This window comes from Onychostruthus taczanowskii, unplaced genomic scaffold (assembly GCF_017590055.1).
Source record: "Onychostruthus taczanowskii isolate IOZ18803 unplaced genomic scaffold, ASM1759005v1 scaffold45, whole genome shotgun sequence".
Lineage (NCBI taxonomy): Eukaryota > Metazoa > Chordata > Aves > Passeriformes > Passeridae > Onychostruthus > Onychostruthus taczanowskii.
In genome coordinates this window covers 2,971,780-2,994,079 of record NW_024502014.1, presented here as the reverse complement: position 1 = coordinate 2,994,079, position 22,300 = coordinate 2,971,780, and the positions used below count along the sequence as shown (strand labels likewise).

Genomic DNA, 22,300 nt, shown 5'->3' with positions numbered 1-22,300 from the left:
TTCTGTACCAGAGCAGTCACAGTATATAGTACACAGTATATGGCATCAGATCTTCATGCAGCAAAGCCATTACAGCTTGGCTACAACTGCCAAGCTTCCTATCAGTTGTACCACATTACTGTATTATTCACAAGGACAAGAACCAGACAAATGATACCAAGTAATTCCTAGGTATGGCAGATAGGATCTGTACCTACAGACACCCAATTATTTCTTCATGAGTACATCTAGGCAACTTCTTGATCAATGTAATCAATACAGTCTTCTTTCTTTCCAATGGATTTGTCTCTTGGAATTGTCTATACAAAAGACAGTCTGAGCTGCAGGCAAAGCATTCCCTGCAGCTTCTAGCATTCACAAGATCCCAAGAGACTCTGGCAATTAATTGTACCTACAGAACTCAATGTAAAGTCTTTATGGTATAGATAGAATTTACATTTATGCAAACCTGGTGAAACTGTAGATGCACTGGTTAACACTGATACCCAGTCTCAACTTTTAAATCACATCCAAGTTCATTTTTCAAAGTAGGTTACCAGAATAATTGAAATATTATTTAAAAATGAAACAGTATTGAGAAAGCTAATCTTTAAACTAAAGCAAATTTATGGTAAGATTCAAATCAAAGCTTCTTGGACGACAGTGCTTTCTACTCCTATATCTTACCTAATACTTTAAAACTTTGTTTTACTTTACTACATTTATTATTGACCTTTTGAGTAGTGACTGTACTAAACTTTGTGATTTCCTTTACTATTTAACTTATTTAACACCCGTGTAAACATCCCAAGGCACTCAGTTAACTAACTGTTGTAAGTATATGCTGTAAGTATAGACCAGATATATAGGTACTGCAAGTGTGTATATATATATGCATATATATTTAAACTAGAGATAAGTATACAGCATTCATATGGTATTCATCACTATTGTTTAGAGAAGTAGAAAAATGTTATGTGAAGAATTCCCCATTTCCTTAGCTCACTGAGCATTACTTCACATCTGCCCTGGTACCACGTTGTGACTACGTACATGTCTTTTTTGTCTTAAAGATATAAATTTATCTCATTTATTGTTTCCAAATGTACAGCTTGACAGAACCAAGGGAAAAGAGAATTTCAGAGAAAGCAAAACACAGGTACAGGTTATGTATTTATTTCCTGCTTGGTGCTGGAGAGCCAAAGTCGCCTGGCTTTACCCACTGCAGGCAGGCACAGGAAAGGTGTCACTTCTGTCACCCGGCTGCTGCTCCGGCCTGGGGCAGAGGTGCCAAGGGCTGATGGGTGTTCTGGAGCCCGGTGACAGGAGCGCGGCTGTGGCCGGCAGGTGCCAAGGGCTGGCCGGTGACAGGAGCGCGGCTGTGGCCGGCAGGTGCCAAGGGCTGGCCGGTGACAGGAGCGCGGCTGTGGCCGGCAGGTGCCCGTGGCCCGGGGCAGCGACAGCCCGGCCCGGCCCGCGCCGCCCTCTAGCGGCACCCTGCCGCTCCTGCACCGCGGAGCCACCGCGGCACGGCCCCGGCCGCGGCCCTGCGCTGCTCTAAGGACCCGGAGCGGCCCCAGGGCCTGGAACCCACGGTGGGGAAATAAGGCCTAAATAAATAAATTAATCAAGCAGGGTGTTGCTGACACAGGCAGATGCTGAGGGAGCGCTAACATTGCCACTGCTGAGAGCTCGGGAGCACTCGCTTTTAAACAGCCTGGCACAACACACATGCATGCTGGGTGTCTTGGAAAGCCTGCGTTAATGGCTATTCATTAAGAAAATGTTTTCTGAATATAGATCTATTCTTGCAAAGCAGCAGAATAAAAGGATAAAAAATAAACAAAATAATTAGAATAAAAATGGTGTGTTTCACATCACACAGTAGCTTTTGCAACTTCCACCTGCTATAGAACCTGAACTGCAAGCAGGGCTCACTGAAACCAAAAGCAGGGCTTGAGAAGTCAGTCACAAGAGTAGGAAGTGCATTAAGTGAGTGCGCTCCCTGTTGTGGGCTATTGCACTGCCAGGACACATCCTCAGTGGCAGAACTGTTCCAGTGCAGTGCCACAGGGCACAGGCCTGTGAGACAGCAGCGCTGACGTACTCAGCTGTTCCTGGCAGGCAGCCCCTGGCCAGTGCTGGGGGCAGAGCTCTGCGAGCAGGGAGTGCCACGGGGCTGCCTGTGATGTGTGTGCCCCTCTGCCCAGCTGGGACAAACCCCCAGTGAACACTGCTCAGGTGAAAAAGGCCCAACACCATTTTTATGAAACACGTCAAATGGCTCCGTACTCAGGCTAAGTGCTTGGCAAGGAGGCATCAGGTTACTAGAAACTGTTCACAGTATTGCCTGTTTAGCTCTCTGGCCACCAGAAAATCTAATTTTTTTCTCAAAACGAGATCCAAAATCCCTGGAACATCAATACACATATACAATTATAATAGACAGGAAAAGAGAGCTTTAAGAAGAGTAGTTTCAACAAGTTTAGAATTTCTACCAACACATCAAAGACATTCTCTGACAATTCTGGAGATTTACTGGTGAGAACATGACTCAAAACATTCAAAGAGTATCCACTCAAATAATAAAGGGATTTTCTTAATACACTTTTGAGTAATAGTTAAAATGTCAGCTAGTAAAACTGTAAGCCCAGGAGATAGGTACCCCCTAAGGGCACACACAAGAGCACAGCTGGAGTGGCAGCTGGGGCACGCCAGGCCTGCTGTGCCCCCAGGTCAGCACCCTCATCCAGGCGGGGCACTCTGTGCCTGAGGCAGGAGGCAGCAAGTTCCTGGTGCGTTCCTGTCTTACACCACCAGGAAGTCACAGCCAGTTACACAAGCCCGCATTTCTGGGGTTGCAAAACTTACCATTTGGGGTCCAACATTCACATTGATTGGTCCCAAGGTTTTTGGCAAAATCTTAGTCGGAGAGTTGGTGCTGGAAACCGGCAATGTGATTACTGAAATATTACCTAAAAAGAACGGTAAAAGGAGACTTTCAAATTACTTCCTTAGTAACCTGTGAAAAACACTTTGGCAAATTCTCACACCACTCTAACGCTTTGGAATCAGGTTGGCTTTGGGTGTTCAAACTGTTGTGCACAAGCCTCTCAAAGATCTGAGCACACTGGCTTATTCAACTCCTTTCTCTGTGACAGCTTCAAATCAGGAGAGCTGGGAACCGATCAGTCAAACACCAGCCCCTGTTCCTACACACAGCCGGATCCAGCGTGGGGAGGGACGGGCTCTGAGGCACGGCCAAATGCAAGGAAGAGCTGCCACTGCTTGGTAATCCAGCGTCAGCCTGGGTCTAGCTGGGGTCATGAGGACAAGGATAGGTTCCTGGAGAGCTGCTAATGTTCTCTGGCCCTGCAGACTGAAGGCATCTGAGGTGACAGGTCCCTTCAGAGCAGCACAGGCACCAGCCCTCCTCCCACAGGAGGCAGCCGACACTCAGCTTAGCCCACATGGCCCAAGCTGACTCAGTGCTGTTACACATCCCTGTGCCCCCGTCTTTTCTCACATCACCCGTTCACCTCCACTGCCCAATTTTCTTTTCTCACTTGGTCCTGAATCATGGTCTCTTTTTTTTACGTTTTATTTTAGTATACCTGTTTTCCATGAGGTTACTGAAAAATGATAAATTCAACAAAGTAACCTCTCTGCAACAGGAAGCAGAAGCAACAGAACTGAGAGGAAAAAGGATCTTATCTTCTGTAGTTACAGCACAGAAGTAGAAAATATGTAGATTTATGTGAAGTCTCACCTTCATAAGAAATAGTCAACAAATATATGAGAAAGCCAAACAAATTGAAACTAGGATGTTCTAATGTTCTGTGTAGATTCTTTTGGCATCTGGAGTAATACTACTACTTAATATTAATTTTCCAAAAGGCAAATCTGTATCTGAAAACATCTTCAGAAGCAGCTTGCATCTCTACTCAATAAAATGAATAAATTATTCAGTCATGTAAGTCACCTAGAAAAACAAATATAAACCTCCCACAGTTGCAAACCCACTCCCTCCAGTAAATCTTTGCTCTGTTATGAAACATCTTTTGTGAGATGAAGATGAAACATCTTGAGTGCCAGAGAGCCCAAGCCAGTAATTCATTATTTACATACACTGTGTTCCCATGCTGAGCTCAAAAGAGTTCTCTCACTTGCCAGTTTTACTTTTGCTAGAGGATTTTGCCCAGGATTTCCCAAGCTGTGCCAGCATATTCCATCAAAACCTAGTCTCTCCCCTCATTCCAGGCTGTTGCCATCAATGACGTGTCACTTCCCAGTACTGCTGTAGGAATTTTCCTCTTTTCTGCTGCAGCTGAAACTTTTGACCCCACTACCTCCAAGATCAGCTCTCACACTATTTCTCCTTGTCCCTTTTCTTACCAGGGAAAAGAAATAAATTACTTTCTCTGGCGTTGACAGCGTAAGGCCACATGGCCAAGTGCAGTAAAATTGTGCAATGTCGGTTTTGGCTCCCAGCTCTTTTACCACAGGGCTACACCACAGAGCTGCCTCCAGCTGCACCTCCCAGGCTGCAAGAGGCTGTGCTGTGTGTCCATCCAGAGTGGCCATGTGGGGCTCACAGCACTGGACAATGCACAGGGCCACCCACCCCATCCAGCACCGGGCACAGCCTGTTCCCTTCCCAGCACGTGCCATGCAGCCTGGCATCCACGGGATCCATGGCATCCACGGGATCCAGCTGCACCTGAGACTGCTGAGAACACTTGCATGGATGTACTTCCCTCACACACACATGCAGACCCCTGGCCAAAGCCACACAAACCCACCAGATTCACTGAGCAGCCTGGGAAAAACCACTAATAAAGCACTAATTAGCAGCTACTGCTGCACTGTGCCTTCATTTACCCAAGGCTCCCTGGATAATGGAACACTGGCACCAGTGGGGTAACTTCAGTAAATACAAGGGTCATTCAAATGACCTGATCTTGATTTTAAAAAGACATTTGCTTACATATGGTGTGTGTTTAAATGCCTTTTTGGACAGAGTTACTGTCAATAAAAAAGATTTTCATCTTCTAATCCCTACACAAATCCCTCATTTGGCAGCAGTACTGTCAAAACAATCTTAAGAGTTGATCAAGTTTTCAAAGAAATGTTTCCCTGCCCTTGTTCTTACTTTTAATTTTCTTCATTGGCAAATATAAATATGTGGATGTGTAGATTTTAAAACACAGATAGGATGAAAAAGAACCAATTTGTTTTTGTAAGTGAGGTATTTCTTATCCACAGTGGCCAGAAAGAAAGAACAACCAAATTCTTCACATTAAGAGGTTGCTTTTTGTGTTTGTCAGCAGTTGAAAAAATAGTAAACAGAAAGATCTACCAATTACAAATAAAATATTCCTCCCTACCATTTTCTTTTTTTCCAAATAGCATCATGGTCTAGCTACTCACGTAACCTCAATTGCTTCAAATATTATTATGATACCATTATATTATTATATTTAGGAGGAAGTAGATGTGAAAAAACATTCAACAGATTTCGGCATTCAACTGAAAGCAGAAATATCATCAAACTAACTATATATACTATCACAAAGCAACTGCAAAGGCTTTAAACATGGCCAAATTCTAAATAAATGCCAAGTCTTAATAACACCCATCATTTGGGGACAAAAAAGATTACACTGATTTATGTCCTGGGGCACAAGAGCAGTGAGTACAGTGATAAGCTGAACACAATGAGACCCATCAGCCTTGAGTCACGGTAATCTCACTGCATGGATGGAAAAGGTCAGCACAGATGGATCAAACTGGAATGATTTGTATAATAATACTCAATTCTTATATAATGTTTCTCAGCAGTACTTTCAAGGCACAAAGGAGGTCAGTGTCATTATTCCTATTTACCTATGGAAAACCAAGCACATGGGAAAGAAACCCACTTAAAACTCTCATAGGGAGGCTTTAACTGCAATGCACAGAGAGCCATCCCAAACTGAGCCTCCCCAGCACTGAAGCAAATTCAGAATAAGAATCTGACTGTGGATATATATATGTATGTTTCTCTCAGAACAAAAGTGCTTTGCTTCTACATAAATTATTTTTCCATTCTTCAGTCGCCACTATTGTTGCTTCTCGGGGAGAGAAACCAGTGTTGCTATAATTTCATATTTTAAAAAACCATCATTGCTACATAACTATTATTCTTCCTGGCATTTGTGCAATAATTTTACTGGCGCACAAAAAGAAAAAATCAATTTAAATGATCTTTGGCTTCAAGCAGCCACAGATAAAGTTATTCATGTTTATGTACATGAATGTTCACATGCACACACAAAGCAGCTCACCAAACTCAGTTTAAATCATTATGTACCACCCTAAAAAGCCTAATTTCACATAAACAACATGCACTCCTATACAAATACGAAGCTAAAGAGATTTTAGTGATTTTTTTTCCTGTATAACTAAATCTGTTAGATCTGCAGCTCAGTTACAAAGATGATCAGAAACAATGTCAACTGGAGAATCTATAGAATCTGTCACAGCCAGTTTGAAGGAGACCATGGCTGATGGGGAGCATAGCCCAACCAGCTGGGGCTACACACAAAGCTTACATCAACAAAAAAACCCATTGAATTTTCAAACAAAACACCAGCAAAGTGGTGGTAATTTGGATTTGATATTCAGAGCTCTAAACAAATGTCCACTTTTTAAACGTGTCTCCATGAACAGCCATTTTTAATAATACAGCCTACAGCTTGACAATGATGGCAAAAACCCCAGCTCAGAGCTGTGAGGTATCATCAGCCCATTAGGATATTATGGAATAACATATGTGATGTGTCCTCAGGGTCCTCTATTACACTAAGACAGATCAGTAAATTTACTGATCTCCAAGATCAGTATGGTAAAAGCATATAAAAAAATGGAATTATTATTGCATTATTGGTACAAGTATTTTCTTGGTACATTTCTTTGTGTATTGCACAAAATTACTGGGCTACAAATCTAAATTTAAAAATTCCATAGAGATGAAATCAAAGAGATCTGTTTCTAAGGAAAAAATAAAATGGGGCAGACAGTTTTTCAATGTACTTCAGGCTTACACTGAGCAGTACAATTTCAGTCTTTTACTGTTCATTTTGAGACAAATCTACAGGAGTTAACAGCTGTTTGAATCTGAAAGTACCAGGCACAGGCCTATGGATTACTGCTTCTGATGTCTTGGTCATTTTAGCAGATCTCTTCAGGCATACAATGAAGTACTTCTCTTACAGCAGCCCTGTGCAGTAAGTTTTTAAAACACCAGTCCTGTCAGGACTTACTGTGTAATAGAAAGATGCATTGAAATGAAGTTCATTGTGAAGTTATCTTAGGATTCCCATGCAAAGCCAGCTCTCTATAACTGTGATGTGATTCATGGAGCCTTTGCAAGATTGGTGCTCTGTGGCTGGACTCCCTTTACCCTCCACAGCAGTAACCAAGGAACAACATGTAAACTCATAGGAACTGGGACTACAGTAACAAAGAAGTATTAACTAAGGGCAGCAAGATTCCTGAAAACCTTTGTGTGAGTGTACATCACCCATGTTAAGGTAAGAATCCTGTAGCTATGGCCCCAGCAGCAGCAGATGTGCCCAGCCCCAGCAGCCTCTCCTTCCCCCGGACACGGCTGTGCCCTGCCAGGCCCCCTCTGCTGGGCAGGGCAAATAACAAACACACACCACAATGATCTTTTTGGAAAGAAAAGAAAAATGCAACTTTTTTTTTTAAGCAAAAATTTCTGGACCTTGAAATCTGATGCTTTCAAGAAGGTCTTTATTAGAGCAAATGGCCTCTCTCCTTTGTTTTTGAACATATCATAAATCCATCATGCCTCAGTCTAAGGGTATTATGAAGGCACATTATAAGTAGGCCCAGGTATGTAGCAATAAATTGTCTTTATTTTTATTATAGCAAATGATTTAATTTAAATAATGTATATTTTTAAAAAAGAACCAAAAAAACCCCCAAACAAACAAGCAAAAACCCACCACGAACAAAAACCCAAAACCAAAGAAAAACCCAAAGAAACCAAACTGCCTTTACAAGGAAACTCACACAGCCCTGTTAAGAGACAGTGGATCTGAATGCCTGTTTGGAGTTTTCCCCCCTCCATAATGTCGAGGGTTTAACAGTGGACATGCCAAAAGAAGTAAAGGATATTTTAAACTGAAAGTAAGAGACAGCTTAGATACTGGCTGTATCTGCACAAACTTCCCCAGCTTTTATGAGATATTTGATGTTCTAAGAACAGTAATCCATTGTGAACAAGATGCTTTATTTCAATAGAGATGGCAACAATTTCTAACTATACCTCAAGGTTAAAAAAAATCATCAGATCATAACATTTTAAAAAAATTCCAAAATTGAGGCAATAATGCATCCATCATCCCAGAAGTAAAATCTGATAAAAAGTGGGATATGGGTCACTGGGATATTCCTAACAGTAATGACCCATGCTTTATAAAGTTATTCAGTTATTTTCTGGACAAATCAATTGCTTGTTTCAGAAATTATTTGAAAATGTTGCACTTAGTCTATTTCCCTAGCATCACAACACAATGACAAAACAATGAAGCACAATGTGCAATAAATAATTCTCAAAGGCCTCCACCAGTTTGTCATGTTCTGAAAAGTTTAGAAAACTAGGAAGATACTGTAGCTCCAGCCATTTTCTGTTTAGCTGTCTCAATTTTTCAGCCTCTTAGGTTTGATGGCATCAGCCAAAAATCAACCTTCCTGCTACTACATGCATGGGATTATTGCAGTGGATAACAGCAAACCAGTATTTACTTAGAAAGGTTGATTGAAATGTTTCCTGAACTGCAAATCCTTGAGTCTTCTAAAATAAATAAGGGGGTTGTTTTACTGGAATACCATAGCTGTTATGACTGATCTTAAATTGTTTTTGAGTCAAAAGTGATTAATCTAAAAGTGCTAAGATAAAACAGGACAGGACAAAACAAAATCATTATTGTAAATAGTGCAGAACATTTAGAAAGAAGTATGACATCATGCTTTAGCCTTCTCTGTCATTTCTGTCACAGAATCAGGGAATTTTAAGGGTGGGCTAGAAATCAGGAAATTTAGCATATTATTCACCATCGAGGAATGAAAAAAGTGCTTATGTTATCCTCTTATTGTTTTTATTACACCTTCTTTTCTCCTCTGAAATCCTGAAGACCTTCCCATCTTTGTACTGACACTTACATGTCAGTATTAAACAACTGCTGGTGGGGATGTATGAAATATATTTTGAACATTTAAATTCTGAGTATTCCAAATGTGAATCAATCATATATTGCAGTAAAATAAGTCTCAATGTATGTATTGAATAGAATTCTCTTACCTTTTGTTGGACTCTGGTTCTGATCTATAAATCCTTTCAAGTCTCCATTTGTGGAAGTCACACCAACCTGAACAAAACATTTACAAAGTCTTAAAATATGATAAACCTTTCTATGTTTTCTAATATGCAACTAACAATATTATGAGAGCAACTTTCTGCATTATGAAACATCACAATCCTATGGACAGCAGAGTCTAACAAGTGCATGAGACTCAAGGCAAGGTATCCAGGACATTTGGAAAGTCTACTTTTAGCTAAGTTGTTACCTAAAAACCACCCTGAATATTCTGACTGTGTACTACATGTGACCCAAGCAGCCCATTCTGGCTATTATGGTATAAGGCACCATTCCCTCCAAGCCAAAGGGAGCAGCTGCCACCGCTAACACAGCAGAAATCTGCCCATGTCCAGTTGCCTCAGCACTAAGCTGCACAGTCTACAGGTATGAGATGTGACTATTGAAGCATTCTAAATACATTCCCTAGTCTTCAGAGATACACTGATTTACTGAGGGTAAGTTACTGGGGACATGGAAAACTTGAATCTTATACAGAATAGTGCAACTCAGACTTTAGCATGCACACAAAGCATAGGAAGGTGTAGTTTGTACAGAAAAATACAAGATCATCCTGGATGAGGAAGGGAAGAGATGGGAAGTCCCTTGTATACCAATCTGTTTTTAAAATATTATAAAATTTGAGTATTTCTGTAAATCATTGGGACAAAGGCTTTCACTATCCAAGTTAAAAGAAGGCAATCATATGATGAAGGCTCAAACATTTTGCTTTATTTTACAGATGTATGTAGCAATAATGGAACCTATGCTAGGGCCACTTCAAGAATTTTAATATACTCCAATCACAGCATAATTTAATTTTAGGTGAATTAAACTTAACTAAAATAAACTACACAAGACAAAAGAATATCTACTATAAGCATTCAGTCTCTCAATTCTTATTAGAGACCTTGCATTCAGCAGATAGTTTTTGCAGGGGAAAATCTGCACACAGCATTGTGACAGGCTCTTGAGAATGCTTCTACTAAGATTTTTTCCCCATCAGGAGACGCGTACGAAGATCAGCTGCTCCTGCACTACTGTGATTGTAAAACACTGCCCAAATGAGCTCACTTGTGTGCTCCTATAAACAAACACCTCGAGATGCTCAGCACAGCCCTCAGTTTATCCCAGGCATTGTCACATGGGACTGGCTCCTTCCTGCCCCTCCTGGCACGCCCAGCCGGATCCTCCTACACTGGCAGGCGCTTGTGCTGCTGTGGTGTCCCCAGAGGCTGTGTCCAAAGGGGCTGTCCCATCTTCCCTGCCACTCCCGGGCTGTCTCCCAGCAGGTGGCACCGGTGCAGCAGCGATGCAGCAGGGCTGGGGAGGGCCCGAGCAGGAACGCCCGGCTTGGAGCAGGGCAAAGGGAGGAAGACAAAACAAACCACAACGTCTCCTTAGCACGGTTTGGAAGCAGATCCAGGAAAAGAGCAGGGCTCCAGGATCTCTTGTGCATGGGCACAAGGAACACTCGTGTGGTAAGAGGCCACTGTGGCTGCTCACACTGAGGATGTGTTCCTGGGGAGATGTTTGACCAGAGGCTGGCACGGTGGGAACTGCACGGCGTGAGGCACTGCCAGGCCCAGCCAGGGGGAAGGGGCTGCACTGCTGGCCCACACCTCTGCTGCCTTCACACCAGCAACAGTGCCAGCTTCTCCCAGGACCCCTGCCTGCCTCTGCAGCAGCCACAACAACACAAATGGGAGAAATTTTAAATTCAGGGAAACAATAGGGGCCACAGGGATAAATATCATGTTAGATTATGGGCCTCAACTCATTCCAAGAGAAGGGATTACATGGAACATCTTCAAAGACAGCATTGAAATTTGTTCACAATTGAACATTCAGCTCTAGATCTACAATTGTACATTTCCCTATTAATTCACATCAGTCTTTTAATCAAACACTGAAGATGACGTACATATACAGTGTCAGAATGAAAATGCTAACTTCTACATTTAATTATCTGAAAGATTTTGTATGTTGTACTTTAGTGATCGAAATGACACAAAATTACAGAACTTTAGTTTGCACAGAAATATGTTGTTTTCATTACAATGATCCTAGTAGCACATTTATAAAGAGCAGCACTTTTCTCAATTTTATAATCCTTGTATCTAAGTTTAGAAGACCTTGAAAACAAACTTGAATTTCATGAGAACTGAAGTGAGAAATGTGGCAGATCTAAAGGAATTAGTTTCTCTGCAGAAGAATGATCCTAACTAAGTCCTCAGAAGAAGCAATGTGTGATGCAACATGACAATACTGCTGCACAGCAAGGCCTTTATACGATTCCATCTCAGTGTTCAAGAGGTCCCAGGCCATGTTGTTATCTGACACAGATCACACACTGCTTTTGGGAATCTCATACTGTAACAACCCCTAAGCTGAAACCAGTATGCAATCCAATGCGTAATGGGTATCATTTGTTACTTTCTGTACTACTCCTGTGGTATTTCTGCTTTATAAGGCTGGCCCAGAGTGTCTGGATTGCTGGGCATGGCAGGAGCTGGACTCCTGCTTCTGTTCATCCGCAGCACAAGGAATGCAGCCCCGGTGGAAGATGAAGAAAGGACTTGGCAGGCCTTTGCACACTACTAAATATCTTAGAGGTTTGTTTGCCTTTCCTGTTAGGTGACTAAGTTTCCAAACAGGGTGAGGGGAAAGAAAGAGTCACAGGCAGAGTCTTGGATGGGGCCAAGTGCCACGAGCAGCTCTTGTAGCTCCTCTTGACTGCTTGGCTGGAGTCTCTGTGACCACCCTCAGCAGTTAAACTTCCTTCCATGCTGACATGTGAAAGGAGAATATCATAGCACTTAACTGACCTTATCTATGGCAAGACAGCCACCTTCTGAGAAGCACTGACTAACTTCACAATCAAAACCAACAGTCTTATTCAAAAAACTTGCTGAAGTTGTATCACTCATTTGTTTGAATAAATGAAACTAAAAACAAATTTACCATGAGTATTTGCTCTTTTTTTCTCCATTTTTTGTTAATACTGTTTTAGTGTCTTTTTCCCTGAAGGACTGATGGGAAATGAGATACAAAATAGACAAGAAAAAAACCCACATTTTACATATAAGTAAAGAATGAAATAACCCAGTTGGACAGGGTGATCTGGGTACAATGTGTATGGTAAGCACATAAACATCTTCTTTTCCAAGAGAACCTGCAACATTTTATTATTCATAGGTACTTTGGTCGGATTAGTTTTCTAAGGAAGGTCAAATTACCCACAAACAATATTCCACAAACAGATACCAGAAAGGGTCCTCTGTTTAAAGAAAATGAGCAGTGAGCCCAGCCTGGATAACCACACACTCAGAAGGAAGGAAAAACGGTGACGGGGAAGGTTTTTCATCTTGCACACACATTCCATCTACAGGAACGTTCTGGCACGAGCTTGAAGCACAAGCTGCCTTGGACAGGAGGTTGTCCACCACAGCTTCTTGCAAGGTGGAAAGCCATTCCAGGCACAGCTCGCTGCACGGGGCTGTGATGCAGCAGGAGCACAGACATGCCCAGCTGAGGAGCAGTGATTGCAGAAAGCAGAGGTGGCAGCTTCCTGCTGTGCACATTTGACAGAAGATACGTGTCCTTCAAGAGTTTCCTGGAAGATGCTCAAATTCCAGTACTTTAAAATTTCCTTTCCTTGATGCTTCAACATAAAGGAAAATGATGGAAGTACTCTCACAAGGAATCTCACTCCCTCAACTCACTCTGCAGATCACTAAACCATTTCTGACACTGTAACAAACACTAACCTTACATTTGAAACAGGTTTCCAGCTGCAGAAACCCGCAGGCATATACAGAATCTAAACCCTGCAACTCTGCAAATTCAGAAGCATTATGGCCTTCTAACAGCACCAGGAAACACCAGGGCTGGCACTATTCTAACCAGAGCAATTCTGAGTAACCAAGGCTGGGAAAACCCTAAGAAGTGCTACCAATGACACAAAGCATACGACCACCACAGGTAAACATGAAAACTGAGTCCTACGTTCATCTGCACCACAGTAGCTGATTTTTTAAAAACATAAACCCATAAATATTAGGTATTTGACTAGGTTGGCATGATTTTTGACATGAAAAATTTCAAAGCGTGCATACCAATTAAATATTTCTTCTCTAAAGTAACCACAGCATTGTACTGAAGTAAGCAACAGAATTATATTTCTATATTCAGAACAAGAGTAGGTTACCCAGAGTGAATGTCATGTCTGTCCTCTGAGATTTTCAAAACCCAAAGCCCTGATGGAGCCCTGAACAAAGCACTGAGCAACTGGGCTCCAGTGTCAAAGAGCTTTACACAAAACACCAGAGTAAATGGCCTCCTGAAATCCCTTCCAGCCTGTGCCACTCTATGACTATTACACAGCTCTCCATGGATTTTATTGGGATTGCTATTTATCCTTTGACTGCATCAAACCAAAGGTCAAAGCCACAAATGACCTGGATTTGTGCAGCTGTCCCACATACATCAGTAGAATTACTTATTTGTACTAGAGATGAACATGACCTATGAAATAATAAGCAAAGGGCTTTGAATATACACATACACACTTTATGTCTTGGTAAGCTTGAATCAAAAAGTGAGATATAAGATACCTCAAAGCCTGGAACTACACACCAAATAAAGCTATTAATAAAGCCAACAGAAATTTCCAACATTTGAGAATTAATTTAACCAAACGATCACTGGCACCAATCTAACCCAATATGCACAAAAGATTTTGCAGTTACTGAACAGAGCACATTCCTAGGCTCCCTGCACTTTCATTGTGGGCACTTTGGTGGTGTTGGTTCCTAAACCCACTCAGATTTAACTAGAATGCAGGATGTCAACAGGCAAATTGCCCAGGGCCCAAAGTCATACTCAATTCACTGATCACCAGGATTAATCAGAACTGTTCTCTGTACAAGCTGTGTACCTCAGGAAGCACAGCTAATTAGGCAGAAAATTAAGGTCAGGATGTTAAGACATTTCATAAGCTTCCTCAGAACTCAGGATAGAGGAGTCAAATATAGAGCCTTGAGACACCACTACAGGCTGGGTCATGAGCAAGCAAAGGAACAAGACGGCCTCCAGTCTTCTAGAAACCAAGAGTGTACCAACAGCAGCCAAATAATATGCAGTCTTTCTATTTTTTCTTGAGATCTGAGACTGAGATCTGAGACTCAGACCCTGTAGAAGGATTTTACAGACACGCAAAGGTGAGAAGATTCAACAAAATGTGCAGCTTTCACATAAGTTTGAAGAAATGTTAGAGAAATCACTGACTCATAGAATATCCCAAGGTGGAAGGGACCTGAATGGATCAATATGAAAACAGCATAAAACATTGCCTCAGTTATCAGTCTGACCAACAGCTGAGTAAACTCCACATGCTTAAAGAGCTTCCAACCAGTTTAAATTTATAAAAATACTGCAGAAGATGATGGGGTACAGATTTTTGGTACACAAAAATCAGATAAGATACATGAATTTGAAGGTCTTTGTGATTGACTTTTTATATTTTTCCACACAATTCTGAAAGTCAGCAGTGACTGGCAGAATGCCAATATGAAAAGTCATATACATTGAAGAGTTATACTTACATTTTTTGCCGTCATGTCAGACAGTATTGCTTTATATTTCATAAAGCCATAAGATGTCCCTTTTCATCTTCACATAATCTTTAAAATGAACATCCTGTAAGACAGTTAATGAAATATCTTAGTTGAAACCCAAGCTTCTGCTAAAATAATCAACACTATAGTCAGGTTCTACAGACATACTAAAATAAAGGCCTGACTATTATTAGTGTGCTAGCAAACCATGTTATATCATTACTAAAGTTTTGTAATTAAAACCATGAAAGTTTTGCATTTAATGCAGATTGGTTTTTAAAATGGAGGTGAATTATGTCACTGTCTCTTTAGCCAGAACAGAGAAGGCATTTAATGAAATGTATATAGGCAGAAAACATTCAGAATTTTTAGGAAACATGCAAGAAAAAAAACTATTAATTTCTAACTCATCTTTTAAATATTTTCATTTTTTTATTAAACCTGTGTAGTTAGAATTATAATATTAGCATTCCAGAAAAAGATAAAAATTTTGATACACCAAAAAATAGTTTAAAGTGACTTATTCTTTAAATGAAAGCTTCCAGAAGCCTTACAGAAAACAGAAGAAAAGTTACAAATCAATGCTGTCAGCAGAAACCATTTTAAAGATAGAATTAACTTGACAAAGCATTTAGGTACCTTGAAAAGTACTTTATAAGTACTACTTGCAGTTTAAAAATGGACTACAAAGGACATTCAAATTGCATTTGGATGAATAAAAGAGAGAACTGTTCACACTCTGAAGTGTGGAATCAATTCAGTAAAATTAGGAAGATCCCTAAACTACTTATCAAAGAAAAGTCATGACCATTTGCAGCAGAACTCATTAGCTACAAAAGTGGGATGCAATTCATGCCATTTCCTCTATTTTAACCCGTGTCAAGTTTGAGAATGGCCAGTGTCTTCACCTCCCTTCAGGAAAGTGCCAGGGGTTCTTTCAGCAATCTGTGCAACTAATGAGGAACTCCACCATCACATCCCATCACTGCTTTAGTTGTTTTGGATAACCCAGAAGAATTTTAAATTCTAGGCTGTTTCTATACATTTCTTGATTTATTCAGACATCATATCAATTAAACTGTTAGTGGAAAACCGTTTTATTCAACTTAGAGGTGTCCTCCACTTCCTGCTGCCTGAGTTGTACTTGTCTTCCTTGGTGCCTCCCTTCACTGCAGCCATAACTGAGCAGTTGCTCCAGATGTGAACACCACACATATCTACTAAGACATTCTCCTGTGAAAACTTGTACATTTTAGTTTCACCTCACAACATCCAAGGAAATAATACAAATTTTTCTCTGGCTTTAGAGAAGATACTACAAAGAGGTATCTATTCCCACCCTGGGAAAAGGAGCTACTGGATCTGGTAGTAATCCTGAAACCTGAAGCCATAAAGCTACAGGGGTCATGGCAAGGAGCAAATACTGAATTCTTGCAATGCATCTGAAAATTATGATCTTTGGTGCCTGTTCTTTTTCGACATTTCTGACCCCTGCAGATGAACTCTCCAAATCCATCATCTGGGGCTCTGGCCAAAATTCACATTGCAGTCTGGCCTCCCTCTCTCTCTTTAAGAGGCTTTACAAGTAATTTACTCAAATAAAATGCAGTTAAGAACATAATTGCTGAGCAGTTTTAACTTATTTGCAGATAAGCAAACGAGGTTCATCTTTGACAAGTTATTTGCTGTCAAGCTTAATGATCCAGAAGGTATTGTCCATAAACTATTACAGTCCTTTGCCACAATGCTCTTCAGCCAGTAAGAACAGTTGGGATTCTTCCAGCTTTATGAACACATTTTGTCAAGCCTGAGAAGCCAGACTTTGTGACCCCACCATCTGCCATGACCTCTTGTCAGGTTCAGACAAAAGAACCGACACAGATGGCCTCAAAATGGAGATTTTCTTCATTCCCAGTTGCTGCATGTGCTTGCACCACACAGACAGAAAAACATAAAACTCAATCTTTTTTCTTCTTTAGCTGGTTTCTACTGAAATGAGGCTGCATAAAGACAGAGCCCAGAGCACATGAGACACAAAGATTGCCTTTTTTTGAACTACATTTGTCCCTTCATAAGCTAAGCCTTGGTTTATAATCCACTCCCCCAAATTTGCCTTTTGGTCATATACTGTACGGCACAAGGAGCCAATCAAACTGTCTGACTTTGTAAACTCTGAGTTGTAGCTTCTTTTAGAATATATTTGCTAATTAATCACTTATGCCACTGATATTAAAAAGCCAGTTTGAGCATTAAATTTACAAAAGCCCAGGTAATTAAGCTCTAGTTACAGCAAAAACAGTACAGGAGTTTTATCTGTACCTAATCCAACTACAAGTTAAAAGCCAGACCTATTCTGAAGTTTTGGTGATTCTGACGCTGAGTCCCAGTGCAACAAACAGTGCAAAACAGAAAACAGTTATCTGCAGAATAACATTGTACTCCTTATGTTTATTTTCTAGCTATTATCCAGTCTTATTTTTAAATTACCCCATAAGACAACATAACAGTCTGTTCTCTGCTTTAACAAACTTACCCTGGTTTCTCTTCTAAAATTTTATCAGTACAAGTCACACCCTCACCTAGAGCAGCACCATACAAAGATCCTCCTCAGTGCCAGAGGCCAGTTCCCAACAGAAAGTGCCATTTATGCAATATTACATCAGTACTAAACATCTACAAATGAACACAACTATTGGACAATCACCTAAATTGTTATGATGAAAAGTCTTTACAGAACACATGAAAGATAAAAAAGAGATATTTTAGTATATTAGAATGATTTTTATCACCACTAAGGAGTGCTTTTTCTCATTTACCTGATAAATAGTATTGCAAAGTGAAAATTATTCCAGGTAACTGGGTCAGCTAAGAGGAAAGTGTGATGAGTTTCAAGAAAAAGAAACCTGTATAACATCAGCCTTTCCACAAGAAAGTAATTTACACTCTTCATATCCCTCTCCATAGTACTAACTTTCAACTATTACAAGACTGATTTCAGAAGACAGCAGTAACAAAAAGACTCCTTATTAATCAGTACAGGCTCAGTTTTAAACCACTAATTTATGCACAGCATCTACAAGGCTTAGACCACCTGTTACACATATGCTGCTTCAGTATGTCTCAAGTTTTCAGATCAGTAAAATTTCAGAATTATTAAGTACTTATCATAAATCCACCTGTTCCCAGGAAGTGTTTCTCCAGCTTGTTCCTAAAACATGCTTCAATATCTAACTCCTTTTTGAAAAAAAAAAAAAAAAATTAAAAAAAACCAAGATAGGAATCCCATATAACATCCAGCTTGCCACTCAATGAAGCTCTTCAAAAAAGCCAACCAATGTATTTATTCTACAAGCCACACACACAGGATGGGAAAGAAGTCACCACCTTCACCTGTCACACAGTAATTTTTATTTTGAAAATAACATTAGAAAGTAGCTCTAAGGAAGCCTTTGAAAGGAAATGCCAGCATGATGTGTATGATGAAGGTCTAGCAGGTATCACGACTTATTTTTCCACTCTGAACAACTCTATGCCTTCAAAAAAGTCCTAGTAGATAACAAAGTAATTAGAGAGACTGAAGCAAGCCTAAGTGATTTGACCACTGAATGATATTATGTATTTTCAACAAAATAAAATAATTTGAGATTATTCAGTTTAAACTGACATTGTTTAATCACCTTTACTTGAGTTAAAAGGCTGCAACCTGCAAATCCACAGCACAGTTCTCCCAGCTATACAACACAAAAAGGAGATGAGAATTACTGCTTTAAACCTAGATCCAAATGAAAGACAAAACTACCTGAACCCAAACTGAAAGTGAAGATCTCAACATGTAGTTAAGATCGAGCAAAATGCCAATGTATCATCAGAAAAAATTAACTGACACCTCCTGGCAACAGCAGTAATTATGACTCAAGTTTACACAGCAGAAAGAACTTGGAAAAACAGAAGAGGAATTCCTGCAAGTTCAAGGAGCATAAACTGTAGCACTTCAGCTCCATGAGGGGGAACAACCAACCTGTGTGGTGCTAAAAGCAAATGTCCACTCAAGGACTTAATGTAGCAAATACTGAGGCAACAAATGAATTGGATCCCATTCAGTGCTCTCGGAGTGGATCCCAAATGCTACATCCCAATCACTCCCACTATTTGTTGTATGTACTCACTGTTGTACCTCTTATTTACTACAATGTACATAGTATATGACTGTACATGGATACATGACTAATAAAAGCACTGTTTGATGGAGGTACTGAATATCCTGAATCCCAGTGATGAAGACAGTCCGAGTGCGAAGAACACGTAACACGGGAAGAAAATCCAAAGCTGGATTCAAACTCTCTCCTAGCTGAAAGTGCTCCAATTCTCCATTCAGTAACTGCACTGCTGACCCTCAAGTTCTGCTGCTTGCCCAGTGCTGACAGTGCTGAGTCCCCAGTTCCAGTAACTGGACCTGGGTGCTCCTTCCCTCCAGGACTCAGTTTCTTAGGCATGTTCCTAGACACGCTCAATGCCAGCACCAGCACTGAACCACACGTCTAAGAACAGGGGCAGCACTCATGGCTTCCTTCAAAATCACTGGGGTGAAGCATGTCTCTTATTGTCCAAATAAGGAGAACTTTACATTAAACACATGGAGTAATTCCCAAGCACTTGCACCTTGAAGGCTCTTCTAATTCCCCAAGCAGGCTTACTGTCATTCAAGATAGAGTACACGGGGCCTGACATCAGCACTTAAAGCATGATCTAAAATGTCTTTTTGAGATTTACAGACAACTTTTATCACTACCAAGATAAATTTGGGAGTAAGAGAAATTTAGCTGCAAGGCTTTTTTTTTTTTTTTTTTTTTTTTTTTTTTTTAAAAAAGCAGACAATCTATTCTATAAGCTCATTTTTTTGTGCTCTCACTGGGTTTCTAGCCCATAGCTGACTACTATACAGGCACAACATTTGGGAGTCTGCTGCTTCAGTAGTAAGAGGCAGGTACAACTTCCTTTCAGAGCAAACAGCACACTGTATTTTCACAAACATATTTTTGCCTGAAGAAATTTCACTTTCACAATGGATTGACATTTGAAAAAAAATTTAGTGATTTATGTGATGACTGTAAAATACCGTGGTAAGATGGTCTTTGTGCATTGCCAAGAATACCCTGGCTCCTCTTTCAATCAAGCTCTGCTGAAAACAGCATCTTTTTGTCTACTGAGACTTCACACCAGCTTCTTCCTAACACCAGCCCATACACTGTATGATACATCAGAGAATGCTCTAGATATTAATTTGGTTTTGTAAGTTTTAATTTTGAGATTTAAAAATTTCCAGAATTATCAGTGTATTGACAAATATATGGAAATGTTTAACCACACTATTGAGATATACTTTTGGCTACACTTCACAGCTGGAAGGATCTTAACGTCCAATGAGCTGAAGAGAATTATACATTTGCATTTAATTAAAAATCAAGTTATATGGCAACAAAAAACTTGACTATGAAGACTTAGTAGCTATTTCTTCCATTGTCCTTATAGTTTGCTGGAAACTTTGCTCTAGTTTAATGCCACTATTTAACCCTACTCTTGCATGGGTTGAAGATTATGACAGTATTCACCAAAGGGTAAAGGTTACAAAAATATCATACTTCTTTAATTATAATTTGGTACAAAGGCAAAAAGGGATTTTTTAGTGATGAACAAGCTCACAAATAGTGATTACAGCACACAACGTTACCTGAAGGGCAAGGTTCCATGAAATACACTGCACTGCTCTCAGATCCCACCCTGCTAAGACTGCCACAAGGGATCTTCCACTGCTACCCACTTCTTCCACTTTCCACTCCTTCCCAAAGCTGCACGCTCTCAACAGCTCCCATTCCTACCTGATCCCCTCAGTGAGCCACCTCAGCTCTAATATTGTCAGAATTCCAACACTGGGGCTCACGGGGGTACAAGAAAGTTTTCCATGTGCTGTGACCCCTGCAGCTGCAAGGGCCACCTCGCTGTGCACAGCACAGGACCAACCCTCAGACTCACCACTGACTGACCAGTCCACTCCTGAAAAAATGCACTCATGATCCCTCAAAATTTACTTATGGATTGAAATGTGACAAAAGGTTGGATATGGCTTGTTCATAGGAAGACTACTGTCTGCTTTTGAAGAATTCACTGGGGTGTGTGCATGATTCAAAAATCCATCAGGAAGGGGGATATTTTTGTCTCCAGATCACAGCTTCCTCAATTTCTTATACAGCAAGAAACAGGATTAATAATTTGCTTTTGACAGAGAGCAGAAGTCTGCTGTTATACCAAATCAATACACAGCTTGAAATCGTATCAGTTGTATGTATGAAGTTATTGATCTAAAAAAAGTTTGAATGTATTTGCAGTTGTAAGTTGAATTTTAAATAAACTGAAGTTTACAATAACCTGATTGCACCTTTAAGAGAACAGAAATATATTTCTCGCATTCCTCAAATCTCAAGGTCAAGTTTATAACAAAAGGAAGTTACCTAACTCCTTCCTTCCAAGAAATGGAGAGCCCATGCACACCCAGGTTTCTTATTTCACTCTGAGGACATAAGCTCACTTTCACTTGCAGTTTCTAATCTCATCCATAATTACTAGTCATGTTACCACCATATATTCTTGGATGAGCATTACAGTTCACAAGTGACTTTTAGTATGTCAATGCATTGGCATTCACAAGCCTTAATGAGCAGCTACTGATATATTTGCTTTAATTCCCACAAATAGCATTATAATAGCTGCTACCAAGTCGAAGAATTCCTCTATACAACTAAAAGTTCACAGCCTTAAAGACAGTGGGTACCTGTTGCAACCTGCTAATTTCTTTCTGACCTTATTTTTCTTTTTTCCCCACCCTGAAATTTGCAATAAGAAAAGAGTAAATTAAAATGGTCCCTTATTCACACAGAATATATTTGTGTACACCCCCCATGGGTAGATAGATTATGAATTTCTATCAAGTTAACCTTCCCATACACCCCAACAGAGGTCAGAGAGGGACTCCATTGAACATAAGTACTAAAGAGGCTGTAAGCCACAAGTGAATCATTTGCTATTCCCACCCAAACCAACACCAATCTGGCAGCAGCAGAAGCCTGATGGAACAGGAGAAACCTGCCTTGCCAAACAGAGGAGCATACTCTACACTCCACAGGAAAAAAATAAATTGAGCTGCAAGACCAGAATTACAGTCACAAATGGATTTTGGTCTATAGATGTTAACAAAGATTCCATGGATTGGACACGGGCACTCCA

At 40.4% G+C, this 22,300-nt stretch overlaps 2 protein-coding genes across 3 annotated transcripts in view; both read right to left on the bottom strand.

The window, feature by feature from the left end:
- TFDP2 (transcription factor Dp-2) overlaps positions 1 to 22,300 on the bottom strand; it is a 44,769-nt gene that overhangs the window by 18,613 nt on the left and 3,856 nt on the right. For both annotated transcript variants that reach the window (XM_041414461.1, XM_041414462.1), the window contains exons 2-4: positions 15,011 to 15,104; positions 9,350 to 9,416; positions 2,851 to 2,954 (exon numbers count right to left, since the gene is read on the bottom strand). In XM_041414461.1, the coding sequence (XP_041270395.1) occupies positions 2,851 to 2,954; positions 9,350 to 9,416; positions 15,011 to 15,052 (213 nt within the window). In that variant the 5' untranslated portion in view covers positions 15,053 to 15,104. The remainder of the gene's footprint in view (positions 1 to 2,850; positions 2,955 to 9,349; positions 9,417 to 15,010; positions 15,105 to 22,300) is intronic.
- Positions 15,058 to 22,300, bottom strand: part of GK5 (glycerol kinase 5) — a 37,281-nt gene continuing 30,038 nt past the window's right edge. The window contains exon 18 of the mRNA XM_041414460.1: positions 15,058 to 15,104. The gene's annotated coding sequence lies outside the window, so the exon portion shown is untranslated. The remainder of the gene's footprint in view (positions 15,105 to 22,300) is intronic.